At 46.2% G+C, this 14,021-nt stretch overlaps 1 protein-coding gene across 1 annotated transcript in view; it reads left to right on the plus strand.

The window, feature by feature from the left end:
* PSTPIP1 (proline-serine-threonine phosphatase interacting protein 1) overlaps positions 1-10,292 on the plus strand; it is a 47,360-nt gene extending 37,068 nt beyond the window's left edge. Inside the window, exons 10-15 of the mRNA XM_054272881.1 lie at positions 1,639-1,737; positions 2,228-2,324; positions 5,532-5,613; positions 7,113-7,183; positions 8,404-8,501; positions 9,986-10,292. Of these exons, the coding sequence (XP_054128856.1) occupies positions 1,639-1,737; positions 2,228-2,324; positions 5,532-5,613; positions 7,113-7,183; positions 8,404-8,501; positions 9,986-10,117 (579 nt within the window). The 3' untranslated portion in view covers positions 10,118-10,292. The remainder of the gene's footprint in view (positions 1-1,638; positions 1,738-2,227; positions 2,325-5,531; positions 5,614-7,112; positions 7,184-8,403; positions 8,502-9,985) is intronic.
* The last annotated feature ends 3,729 nt before the right edge of the window (positions 10,293-14,021 follow it).

Consider the following 14,021-nt stretch of genomic DNA (forward strand, 5'->3'; position numbering starts at 1 on the left):
ACAACTGGCACAGACATTTCCACAGATATAATGCCAAGCCTTAGTCTTCCAAAGATGCACATTTTCTCTCTTCTTAAAAAGCCAACAAACCAGTGAAGCATTCCACAACCTCACACTCTTTTGTGTCCCATATAGCTAAATCCTGGCCAGCCCACAGAGCTTGTGACCACTGCTTAATCCAAACAGCCACTCAAAAAGCAAGGGCATCTTTTGTGCCTTCTTTTAAAAGTGCTTGTAGAGAGAAGAACTGATACTCTTTAGGGTTTTTTAAACTAGCAATTAGTACAAAAAGCAGCTTAAAATCCTACGCTTGTGGCTGCATAGTGGGGAATCTGAAGGTGCTGGGGTTGCCTGGGTCTGTAACTGAGTGCTGGACAGCCACAGCCTGAAAGTATTGGCTGGCAAATGGCAGCTCTGGGGTGGCCTTTGTCACAGGGGCTGTGCCACGCTGTCCTGGACTGCCCTGGTTCTCCAGCAGCACCAGGGATGTGTCAAACACAGCACTCAGCTGTGCTTTTCTGGCTTTTCTGGATGCTGACAAGGGCTTGAAAGGCCAGACTCACCACACTTCCCCCTTGGATTAACTGCATTTCCTGACAGGACACCATTTATCTGGAAAATTCCCTGCTGGCTCTGGTGCTGTTTCAGCAGCCTCGAGGGCCACAGGCTTTCTGTTGAGAACGAGCATCCAGATACTCATTCTCCACCTTGCAGGCTCTCTTTAAAACCTTTATTCTCAGAAACCACAGCAGCTTGCTCCCCTGACAGATTCCTTTTTCTGGGTTTCTTTAGTTGGTAAGTCATTAGATGGCAGGAAGCACACCCAACTGAGCGTTCTGCTGAATGCTGTGTACATTTGTGGTGTTCTGGACATAATTACTAGCAAATAGAGATGGAGACAGATGGCTGGAAGCATCTGAGATTTTCACACCTCATAGAAAACCAAAACTTTGTTCTACTTTTAACAGTACAACGTAGACATCAGGGTGATTTGGTTTTTTTCAAGTTTTTAAAGAAAGAGCTTATCTGCCTCTTCCCCCAAATCGGTTCACACTTTTCTCTCTGCCCCCTTCCTTCTCCCTAAGCAGTGCAGCAACTTGAGGAAGCCAGACAGATGAAGGAAGGGAAAAACTCCAAAGACAGAAAAATGCCTTCTCTTTACCACAAAAGTAACCTTTGATATGCAGAGTCAACTCCAGAGAGCCTCAAGTAATTACAAAAGAGAAAAGTTTACAGCAGCATTTTAGATGGCAGAGGTGGATAGTTTTGCCTCTACCTCTCACATAAATCCAACCCTTTCATGCCAGTACTCTACTAGTCTGTTAAATCCAGATTTCAGTGTGATGGGCAGACAGAACCCTGACTCTGAAATCCTCAACAGCAGAGGTAGCAGTCAAATCCAGATCTAGATTCCTCTCCCCTGCTTTGTTTCTGTCTCTAAAATGTAACTTTATTTTGGTGCAACTAATCAGAACAAATTTTTGAGCACGAACAGTAGATGTAGTTTCTCCACCAACTGAAAAAACATCCTTTACCATGGTGCCCTCAGCACAGGTTTGCATCCCCAGCCCTTTCCCAGCCTGCAGAGCCAAGAACTCAATACCACAAAGCTCCCTCACGTTTCCTGTTTGGTTTTAGGTCTTCCAGCTGCAGGAGTGTGACCGCATCACGATCCTGCGCAACTCGCTGTGGGTGCACTGCAACCAGCTGTCCCTGCAGTGTGTGAAGGATGACGAGGTACAGCCTGCCCTGCCCCGCAGGGAAATGTCCCCTCCTGCTCTCCCAGCTGCCATCCAGATGCATGTCTGCAAGCTGTGTCACTTGGTGGCACTGATGGCACTCCTTGCTGTGCTGGGGAATGCTCCCAAAACTCTGCTGAGTGTACTTGGGCTCTGACTCAATTTCAAAAAAGGCACCCGGTCATGAAATCAAGTGGAAGATGTAAAGAATACACTAGATTTGACTATGAATGGTTGTTTCCTGCTATTAATTTCTCTTTTGAAAAGTTTTGGACTGCCTTTGTCCTGCTCTCTTTAAAGACCATCCAGAGCACAATCAGGGGTGTTTACAAGAATATTGGTACAGGGGGCAGGCTGAAGAGCAGCCAGGTCAGACATCTACCAAGTATAAGGTGTTTCTTAAGGAGGCAATTACCACAAGAGCATTGTTTGTTAATTAAACGTGAAATGTTAAAAGTGAAATTAAACTCTTGGATTCTGTTTTGTAGATGTATGAAGAGGTTCGGGTCAGCTTGGAGAACTGTGTTGTAGAGTCAGACATAGACTACTTCATTAAGACAAAAATGACAGGAACACAACCTCCAGGTAATTATTCCTACTGATCTTGTCAGATGCTTGTGCAGTACATGTCCTTTGGCGGTAAAACCAGCTGGAGGAATTCCTGCTCCAGCTTTTCATTCCCACCTGCCATGGCTCACTTCCCCCACACTGTGCTGCCATCGCTGCCTGAGTGATGCTCTAAGTGGGATAGCAGAATGATCCAGCTTAAAAATAACCCTCCAACGAAGAAAAAACTTGTTTTGGCTTTGCAGCCAGGCTCATTTCACAGTACAGCTGAATTGACACTGCTAAGGAGGTGGCAAATTGCCTTGCAGGAATGGCAACTTCAGCTTCCTGGAGTGTGACAAGACAGAGCCACCTCACCAGTAACTGCACCCCAGTGTCCCCTTGGCAGAGGTGCTGCCTCCTCATTTGCAGCACAGAGAAGTTTTCTATTCTGTTCCACATGCCCAATGGGGTATAACAAATCTTCTGCTCTCAGGAAGTTTGCATAAGCCCAGACTTTGGCTGGGAGAAATTCTGAATGAAATTGGCTTTGCCCCAGCACCCAGAACTGCTGTCAGGTTCACAGGCTCTGCCCATTCAAGCCAAAGCTGCTTTTTCCTGGACTTCAGTGCTCAAAACCTCTGGTCTGAAATGGAGATTGACCCAGCATGGGGCAAGAGCAGGTGGAGAATGAAAACCTGCTGCTGCAGGGTAGGAGTTCTCCAAACACCCTGCAGAAAAGGAGCTGTCTGATGTGCCACATGGCCAGACACAAACCACACCTGTACTTCAACAGGCAGCACAAGAGAGTTCCATAAAACCCTTCATCTAGGAGTTGTACAGGTACAAAATCAGGGCCTGGTCCCTGGGGATAATTATCTCCTACAAGAACAAGTTCCACCCCTTTGATTTCACTGCAGAGCTCAAAGCTGACAGGGATTGCACCCCAGGCCCTTCATCAGCAGAGCTGGGTGCTGCCACTAACTCAGCACTGAGCTATCTGAGGCCTGCTTTTCACTCAGCCTTTTTGCCATTACTTACAGTGGCTAAAAATTGGGATTTTGGGAATTTTTAAAACTAGTATATAGATACTGGTGCATTGGATGCCATTTTGCTGCCACAGTTTATTCTTCACATAGGGGATTTAAATTCACTGATAAGGAGAATTTACCCAGGAAAAATTACATTTTCAGTGGCAGAAAGGAGAACTGTGCCTTGCAACAGTGTAAAACCACTTCTGTATACTAAGAAATGTGTAATTCTTAGCTGGTGTTTCTTGGTTTAGGTTTTTGGGGTTTTTTTCCTATTTAAGATTTGCCATTCTCCAGTCACCTAGGAAATTTCTACAAAAAGCTCTTGGCCATGTCAGAGTCATTTCTAATAAGAACTAGGTGGAAAAAACCCTTGAGAGCTTTATGAAAGGCAAGAAAAACCTGACTTGGTTTTTTGTTGTTTATTTTTGTCACCCTCTAGAAAAGGACAGAAAATGTTCTGGAAGCAATATCCTCATTTCTCCACAGCTCTGGCTAATGAGTGTGCACTGTAGCACATGGTGAGCTGCTGATCTGTGCTATTATTTGCAAAAGGCAGGAGGAAACTCAGGTGTCATTTGCATTGTGTGGCAGCAGACCTTCACCCTGACCAAACCTTCCTGATGGTCTTGCTTGCTTCCTTTTCTACCCAGTCCTACAGTGCCCTCTAGGCTGGAAACTGCACCAAGGTGACAATGCACAAGGGCAACAGGAGACCCTTAAATTGATCAGAAAACTCCCTAATTACTGTGAGTCTCATTTGTAGGGATTCTTCACACTCTCTAGCTCTGAGTGCCTGCTCTGCTCAGTATCCTGGCTGACACAGTATGAGAATGTCAACAGAACCTTTAGCCCCAGTCTGATGTCTTTGTTAACGTGCTGCTATCAGGGCTGAGATAAAACACTATCACAGACTTCACCCGTGTTTGCTTGGCTCTCACTGGAGCAGGCCGTGTGGCCACCAGCTGTACAACTGCACTGGGAGCTCTGAGCTGACAAAGAAATCCATCTGTAACTATTTCATCTGTAAAGTTACACTTGGAAATGGTCTAAATTTCACCCTTAACGACACCATAGGGGAGAGCGAAGGAACTGCAACCTAAATGTGTTTGAGAGAATAAAACCCAAATATCTCTGGGTAAACAGCAAATAAGCTCTCAGGAGGCGGATGGGGGAGGTATGAAAGGTGGGGAAACACACAAGCAAACACCAGGAAATTGCTCGTTATTGCTGCAGGCAATAACACTCAGAAACATCCCCAGCCCTGGCAAAAATTCCTGACTGAGGAAAGAAGAAACAAAATGTGCTGCAGCAAATTCTGTCATGAACACGGTTTAGGGCACTCAGTGACCATACTCTGCCCCCTTAAATCCTGAGCTTTGAGGCCACAGAAGAAACGGCCATGGAGGAAACTGCCTTCCTCATTAGGGCAGTCACAGCTCCTGGAACAGGCCGAGGGTGCCTGGCCACCAGGGCCATGGCTGTTCACAGCACTGGAATGGCTCTGTCAAACCCCCAGGTTCCCCTGAGCTGCTCCAGCCTCATTCCAGGTGTGACAGACAACTGCTCACTCTGAAAATTTAAAGAGGTTTATTAAACCTTAAAAAAATACAACAAAGGACTACATTAGGAAAAAGCTGCAGTGCTGGGAACTGTCCCTCATGGATACCACATAGCCCGTTCCTTTCAAGCTGGATGCTCAGTCTTTTATACCCCTGGGGGTGGCATCAGCCAGCCCTGGCCCCTCCAAAGTCTGTCAGTCAGCTCTTCTGTGCCATTTATCAGTGGACACTGCTTTGTAACTGGATTGGAGCTCAGGTGTTGCCATGCCTCACCCCCTAAGCACCCCCAAAGCTTTTCCATTCCCACTGCCCCATGCCAGGGACACCTGTGCAGCCTTCCTTTACCTGTCCTAGACAGCCCTGGCTGTCTGATAGCAACAATACAGGGGGAAAGGGAACTATGGGGAGAACAGAGGACATGTAAACTACAATAACATACTTATACATCACTAAAGCTTCTCTTAATATTCACACAAGAATTATCTTTTAACTGTGAGAGCCAATCATCTCATTATCCAGCTATAACACAGGTGAGGGCAGGCAGGTGCTGCCCTGAGTTTGCTCCAGCAGCCTCAGGGCACATTGTGGCAGGAAGCAAACAGAGTTTTCTCAGTGGCTCCTGTTTGAACGTCTGTTTTTCTTGCCCTGTGCAGATGCCATAGGCTACGAGAGCTACTACAGCCGGGAGCGCAGCAGCAGCCCCAGCCCCAGCCCGGCCTGTGGCATGATCAAGAGGTGAGGCCAGAGCTCCCTTCCCACAGCAGCAGCCCTGCCTGGGCACAAAACACCCCTGGGAAGCCATTGCAGCCTTCAGTGTAGCAAGAGGCAGCAGGTAGCAGTGAGGGTGACTTGAGAGAAGTGGTGAAGGCATTGAAATGCAGTGAGAGTGATCTTGGTGTGCCCCAGTGGGAGGAGGGACTGGGGATGAGTTCATCACACAATTACTGGGCCAGCAGTGGGGAGGGAGCAGCCAGAGTTTCCTCTTTCCTATTGAGTCAGGGCACGTAGCAACACAACCAGTTTGTTCCAGGGAGGGTGAAGGTGAACGTGGCTGGGAGCAGAGGCTGGAGGAGCCTTCCTTTGGGGCCATTCCTCCATGCTTACAGCACCAACCAGCTGAGCAGAACAAAGAGCTGCTCTGTCTGGATCCAAGGGTGGAAAAACTGTGATGATCAGGGAGGCAATTTTCCTCATTCTGATCCCTTTCTGCTGGTAAATGTTAGAACATGGATGCAGTCATAACAGCAGAAGAGCATGGTGCCTCTATTGGTTTAAATATTTTATACTAAAATGGCAAATTCACAGTGGGGAGGGCATCACAGTTAAAGCAGAAGATATTTAAAATTTAACAAGCCCTATGACATGGCAAGGACAAGGAGCAGGCAGTGATCTCCCATTTGGAATGAGGTCCAGGCTTGCCAGGGAGCTGCTCAGGGTTACACACGAGGCTTTGTTTTTCAGTTGGAAACTGGATCTTCTCTAATAATGAATTCAGTGCTGCATCCTGTGCAGTTACATAAGACAATTGTCCTGCCATTCAGAGCACAACTGTGAGCAGCATGGGCAAGGAGCCTGGAGAGACTCAGCCTGAGTCTTTCAGGAACTCTTGAGAGAGGAAATCCATTTTCCAGAAAAACTGAATGTTCACTAGCTAAAAAATCAGACCCTTTAAATATGCCTTAAGCATGCAATGCTATTTCTATCTCTGCTTGAGAATCCTAACCCATTTTCTCACTTTGCTTAGTCTTCAGTACCCAGCTGTGATATAGGAAATAACTAGGGATAGATTAAAATAAAAATTCACTTAAACTCACAGCTTTTAGAAAGGCTTGTTACAAAAGCTCTGTATTTTAAATTGTATCAGGGTTTTCCTTAAACACAAAGAGATGTTAATCTCTTATAAGCAACTGACAATTTTCATCATTTTAACATTGTGGAAAAATTGGAGTTTCACACCATGAGCCTTTGATTCTACAAAAAAAATACTATCTGCTGCATTTCATGCACAATTTAGTGAAGGCTGATGGTTCAATAGTCTGCTGCATTTTTAAAAACACATTTTTAATGGAAGATAAATATATCTATAGCATAAAAGAAAATAGAAGGCCATGGGAAGAGACGACATCTACTCTGTGAAGCAGATGGAGGGAAGGCTGAGTCAGAGCTGAGATGAAGGAATGCTCATACCCAGGCCTGTTCACTCATTTTGGTTTTGGCTTCTCTTGGTTCTGCAGATTCTCTGGACTACTGCATGGGAGCAGCAAAAACAACACATTAACTGCCACTCCTTCAGCCCCTCCTCTGGGTATGCTCTGCAGGAAATCAGTTTACCAGATGTGTTTGTTTTAGATTGTGTTGCTAAACCAGGCTCTGACATGGAGCAGAAGTCTACAACAGATATTCACATGTTGGCAGGCAAGAGTTATCTGGAAATTAATTTTGCTTGGATGTGTATTAACAAATTTCCCCGTTTAAAGTGCCAAATAATCCACAGGGTCTTCAAAACCTCCACCTAGGCAGGGGGAACCTGTACATTCAGAGCAGCAGTCTGACATAGATATTAGTTTTCTCCTTGTGTACCACAACTACCACTAAAAAACCCCACAGAATAGGTACAATTTTTAACACACCAGGCATGTGGTGTGTTAATACAAATATCCATCTCACCTCACAGTTCCACTGCTGTCTTGTAATCCTTATAACTAGGAATTTATCAGATGATATTTAAAACACAGTATTTTGACTATGTAAAAGGTAACAGTTTATGACATTTTTATTGATTGGATAGTAAACAAAAGCATTTTAACTGTAGTTGTTACCAAAAGAAAAGTTGTTTTTAAACAGCTTTAAAATGAACTTCCTCTGCCAGCCCTGCCTGCTTGGGCACCCCGAAACACAGCCCAGGGTCGCTCTTGCTACACTTGGTGCTCAGCAGGGGAAGCCCCCAGACAGATGCTGGGAAGAAATTAGAAGCTTCCCTAATTACAACAAGCTGTATTAAAACAAAATATCTGCAAAAAAAAAAGTGATGTCCATGACAAATAGCTATGTGAGAATTATATAAACCCCTGGAAAATGTCTGGTGACCCATTGGCACAGTATTTTCCATTTTTCTCAAGGGGAAAAGGAAAGTCTTATGTGAGCCAGGGAACTGCTAGAATTTTATACCCCCAGTAGCAACTTGTTAAACCATTTTAATCAGTGTTTCCCTCCTTGGATGACTTGGATTGTGTTTTAGCAGGGGAAACCTTTTTCCCAACCTGAGGCTGAAGCTCGTTTCTGACCTCCCACAAAGTTCAATGGGTGCATTGTCATCCCATCAATGGGGGACAGTTTTTGTGCAAGATTTACCTACAGCTCACAGCTGCTTTTCTATATGTGTGCATCTCCAGGCAGGGAGAGAACAGAAAGCCTTGTATTTGTGAACTCTTGCATATGATCCCATGCTTTTATAAGCAACTGAACTCTTTGTTTCTGTGCTGGGTATTTCTTCCTTATTCCCCCCCCCCCCCCCCCCCCTTGCAGAGAGAACAGAAGGAGTCTATGCATCCATTTTTGTAAATGAACAAGCTGAGATCACATCATCACAGGACTACAGAGTGCTTTATGACTACACAGCACAGGTAAAGGGTTCAAAATAAACACTCCAGAAAATCACATTTAAAATAACTGATGCTGATTGAAACATCCTGGAAGTGTAAATTCTGTGAAGGAGATGTTACTGTCATCTCACAGCCAGGGACATGTCCTGCTCCAGTTTAGGTTCTCCACTGGAGCAGGAGTTCCTGAATCAAGGACATTCCTTCCTGTACTTCCATGGTGCAAGCTGCAGAATCACAATGGATGTGGTTCATCTGCCAGCTTAAAGAGAACAATCTACATCCTGAACTATTGAACTCTCCCTGACTCCAGTCCTAACTAGGCAGAATATCATTAGTAAAAGGTTGTGAATGGACTGGTTATAAATATTTGCTAATTCAGATGGACTCCAGATGCTGGACTCCAACCCCTCCTGTTTTACATGTCAGTTTAAAGGTTCCTTTTATCAGCTTTAGATCAGCAGAAGAAACAGCATCCAGGATGTTTTATGTCTCAGTGCAGAGAGCCTCACATCAAGGGACCTGCCACCAACAGCCAACACTGAAGAAATGTGACAGTGACAAAATAGATAAATGCCAGATAAATCATGAAAACCGAGAAAAAGCTCAAAAGGAGCACTTTCCCTTAGGTACAGGAGTATTCCAACACCTTTTATTCGATGTTGGGGTTTTTTTTCTTCATTTTAAACCTTCTTTTATTATTTACATGAAATTTCATGCAAGCACAGTTGAAAGCACCTCACTGTTAATGGAAGTTTCCCTAAGGACACTACTGGATCACCTCATTTCTCCAGGAGTCCCTGCCACACAGGGATATTCCCTGCTGAGAAAAGAGCCTGTTACTACCTTTAGTATATTGCACATTGAGGCCTCTCATTTTTTGAGTCCATTCTTACCGACTCAAGTGCATTAAATTCAGTTTTAGCTGACACCTCAAACATCTCTGGAAGCCTCCCTTATGCTGTTTTCTATTTACTACACTGTGGGCAGCAAAGTGGTTTCCTATGGAAAATAGGACAGCACCACTGAACACTGATGGCTGCCTGGGAGCTCAGGGAGAGCTTATTTGCAACTACTGCATTTGTCTGGGGATGAAAGTCACTGCTGTCCCAGAGTCACTGTCCCCCACTGGTCACTGCTGTACCCTGCTAAAAGAACTGAGACCTATTTCAGGCATGGATTAGCAGAGGCACTGTTATCCCCCTTAGGAATTAAGCTCTGCTCTATTTAGCAACACCTGCAGACTATGCAGGTCATGGTGAACTGCTTTAGGAGAGTGGTGTTTAACCCTTTCTGGACTTCCCCAGTGATAAAACCATCAGGTTGTGCAGGAGGAGGCACCCTGGAGGCTGGGGAAATCTGAGCCAAAATGCTTAATCCCTCACTGTGTGGTGTGGTGTTTCAGAACCAGGAAAGTTGAAGAGCAGGATTTAAAAAACCCCACCAGATACTTCTTGGGCCCCCCTGTGCTGTCAGGCTGTCCCATTTCTCTCCCTGTCTCCTTTCAGAACGTGGATGAGCTGGACATCAGTGAGGGGGACACCGTGGTTGTCATTGCGGAGAACGAGGACGGCTGGTGGACAGCAGAAAGGAACGGCCAGAGGGGCTTCGTGCCAGGCTCCTACCTTGAGAAGCTTTGATGAAAAGGAGCCCCAGTCCTCAGACTTTACAAATATTCTATTACTGAAAACAATCAGCACACAAGGTCTGCTTCAGCTGACCAACAGCATCCCAATAATAATGTTTTCTACAACCACCAGTCAGGAAATAACCAACTGACCATGCTTTTCTCTCCCTTGCTCCTGCTTCATCCCATTATTCTCCTGGCCTACACTCTCTGAAAAACCTCCTGAGAGATTAGGACTTGCCTGTTTTGGCACTCAGCACACTGTGCTGCCAGCAGTGTTTCAAAGCTTGGAGATCCTGGGAGGAAAATCCCACCCACAGGCCATGCTGGCATTTTTGACAGAGGATGGTTTATCAGTCATGGATGAAAATACAAAAAAACAGCACCCAGAGAGGAGCACCTGAAGGACCAGGACACATCCCCAGTAGGAAAACTTGAGGCACTCCCCATCACAACCATCTCCTAACACAATGGAATCCATGCTAGCCATGGGCTCTGCTTTGCTCTGCATTCTGGGACAGATGATGGGCCCAAGGCTTGCTTTGGCCTTGGCTGGAAGGTTTCCCTAACACCTCTCTGGGATTATGAAGTTTAAAAATCCAACAACACAAACAGCAGCTAAGCCAAGCCCCCAGCAGTGCTGCACTGCCCTGATTCCTCTCCTCTGACCCCAGAGAATTGCAGTCACCTCCCCTGCAATGTCAGCAGGGCAGCCTCCCCTCCCCTCCACTGCTCAGCCCCTCCTGCCCAGGCTGCCCTGGCTCCCTGTGCTGCCTCAGCCTCTGCACCTCTGGGACTGCACCACAGGGACACCCTGGGCCCTTTCCAGCCACCCCTAATGTGCTCATTCTGCAACAAAACCTCTTCAGAGGTGTTGCACTGTGCAGGTTCACTGTATTTCACAGATTTCAGCTCTATCAGTCTTTCTAGTTTAATATTTAAGAATGTTTCCAGCTGTTACTGTACTGTACAAGGATTGATGGATAGTTTCTGCCATTCTTCCCTTTTCAGTATTTCAAGGTGGTTTAAAAATTTTAAACCTGGTGACTTAATTTGAATAGAGTAAACTATTTCTGGGGGCAGAATGACCATTTGCCAAGGTGTCAGGCCTTAAAACTGAATCAAGACACTGAAAATTAATCCTATTGCTACCTGAAAGGCATGGAGGAGAGAGGGACTGTTAGCTCAGACACACAAAAAGGACAAGAGAAATCAGGACAAAAGGAAAAGGTGTAATAAAGGTGTAATGGTCACTGCAATCTTTTCTTAAATGAAACACAGTGAAGGTCAGAGGCACTTGCAGTATCTTATTTGAATTCTGCCTTCAAGGATGGAACAGAAGTTCCAGCCCTTTCTCTTTGGCTGCCTGCAGTGCTTTGCACAGGCCCTTGTCCTTCTCCCCAGTTCCCCCAGCACATCCACAGCAGGGCTGGAGGGGCCTGAGCCCCTGGCACCAGCACAGGGCTGGGATGGCACTGGAGGCAGCAGAGTGAGAGCAGCACTGCCCAGGCTGAAGGAGAAGGAGAGGCCTCTGTGACACAGCTCAGGTGACACAAAGGACAGCACTGGTGGAGGCTGCCCAACAACCACAGCATCCCTTCCTAGCTACAGCAGGAGAGGAAACCAAAAGCACAAGAGATTTAATGTATTCACTTCTTGAACACTCAATCTTCCACAAAGAAGACTGCAATGAACCAATAAATAAATAAATAAATTTAGATGGATATTTTGCAGATTATCTTAAACAGAAAAAAAACCCAAACCCACTGAGATGCACCTTCTCTACTGATGTGGGACACAGATTTTGCAGGACTGCTCATTTCCCTGGGGGCCCAACTTCACACAAGGCACTGCAGGGCCTGCTCTTGATTGCCCTGAGACCCAGCTGCAGATCATCTTTGCATCCATGGACCACATGGTCTGCATCACCAACAGACAGCTGGTGCAATGGTGGCTGCTCTTTCTCTCCCATGAAATCATTCCATATTTTTGCTGTTAAAGTCAGGATACCAATTTCCTTTCTACCAATCTCTTCTTCTATCAAGTAAACACTGTTGAATGGCAAGATGCTATAGGTATTCCAAAATCTCCCCAGTGTCACAGCATTTGGGTTCCACATGGTAACTCCAGACTGTTCAGGAAATGAAAAAGCAGCAGCAGTGTTTTCTCATGAATCCTCTGCTTCACATTGTTTAGATATGGCTTGGAACTACTTATCAGCCAAATGCTTCAGTTTGCCCTATCTGCATGGCAGCACTTGTCACAAATAGAACAGAGATATCAAGAATACCCACACCCTCTGAGAACAGCCACATTTTAGGTGTCATCCATCTACCCACCCCCATTAGTAGGAAAAGCAGGAAGGTCAGTTGTAGGTTACTGCCTTAATAACATTGCCCTTATTAACATTTCCTCTCCAGTTTGGTAACACTTGGGCAATAAAACTGACACAATCAAGTTGTTATTCAATTTTCAGCTAAGGTGGGAAGCTGATATGGGCTCTTTCCAGTGGCATTCTTATACTAAAGTCAAAATGTGTATTGTTTTCTTTTACCATTTACTACCAATTAAGGAGAAGAACAGGAAAACCTGTATGAAATAACATTTAACCAATGACAACCACACATAATTAGGAAATGTCTGCAAGTGTAGGGCGAGGTCCATCTCTGCACAGAACAGATTTCTGCATATTAAGAGCCCACAAGCCAGTAATAACAACAAAGTAATATCAGACTAGAAACAGAGATCCAAAAGACCCAGCTCTTGGACAGCCAACACAGGCAGGCCTCCTGCCAAGCTCAGTGATCCATAGAGCCAAGCAGCTTCCAGCATTTCCAACAACCAGGCAGCTAAGAGGAAGAAATCAACCTCTTCCCAGGTGGGCATGTAGCAACAGCAGGAGCACAGTGACTGATCAAGGTTTGAGGTGTTTGCCACCTGCCTCAGGACCCCTGGCTTGAGCTCTGTAGTGTGAACAAGCCCAGCATACATCAGCCAGAGTGCTAACAGATCATGGGCAGGAACAGTGGAAACTCTTACCTTGGCTTCCTTCCTGTCTCAAGAGCTGAACTCGTGGTCTGAGTCTCCTTTCCAGAGGTAATTTCTCCCAGTTGCAGCTCATCCCTCACTGATTACTGAATGCAGCTGAAGTGGAAGCACATGGATCCAAGAGGAGATCATTTCAGCCAAGTACCAGGTGGTGGGTGTCTGACAGGAGCCTGGGTGGGCATTGAGGAACACCCAGCTCCGCACTGGTGGGTAACTCACACACTCTGGGGTACCACAGACCCCTGGCAGTGTCACTGTGCTGTGGCACTGGTGGGTAACTCACACACTCTGGAGCACCACAGACCCCTGGCAGCATCACTGTGCTGTGGCACTGGTGGGTAACTCACACACCCTGGAGTACCACAGAGTTCCTGGCAGCATCACTGTGCTGTGGCACTGGTGGTAACTCACACACCCTGGGGTACCACAGACCCCTGACAGCATCACTGTGCTGTGGCACTGGTGGTAATTCACACACCCTAGGGTACCACAGACCCCTGACAGCATCACTGTGCTGTGGCACTGGTGGTAACTCACACACCCTGGGGTACCACAGACCCCTGACAGCATCACTGTGCTGTGGCACTGGTGGTAACTCACACATTCTGGGGTACCACAGAACCTCCTGGCAGTATCACTGTGCTGTGGCTGTGCTGTGCAGCACAGGGGACTCTACATCAGCGCTACCCAAACATGATATGAAAAGTCACTGCTCACCTCCAGTGTGGAGTGAGAACAGGTCTTCAAGGGACAGGAAAAACTGAGGCCTGAACTGCAGCCTGAACTGCTCAGCACCATCTCTTTCCCCTGGCTTTCTTGTTCTCCAGCAGGGCTGGGGCATTGGACACAAGAGCAGCCAGCAGCCACAC

The sequence above is a fragment of the Melozone crissalis genome, unplaced genomic scaffold (assembly GCF_028551555.1).
Source record: "Melozone crissalis strain CALT ecotype California unplaced genomic scaffold, PUWL_Pcris_2 ptg000014l_1, whole genome shotgun sequence".
Lineage (NCBI taxonomy): Eukaryota > Metazoa > Chordata > Aves > Passeriformes > Passerellidae > Melozone > Melozone crissalis.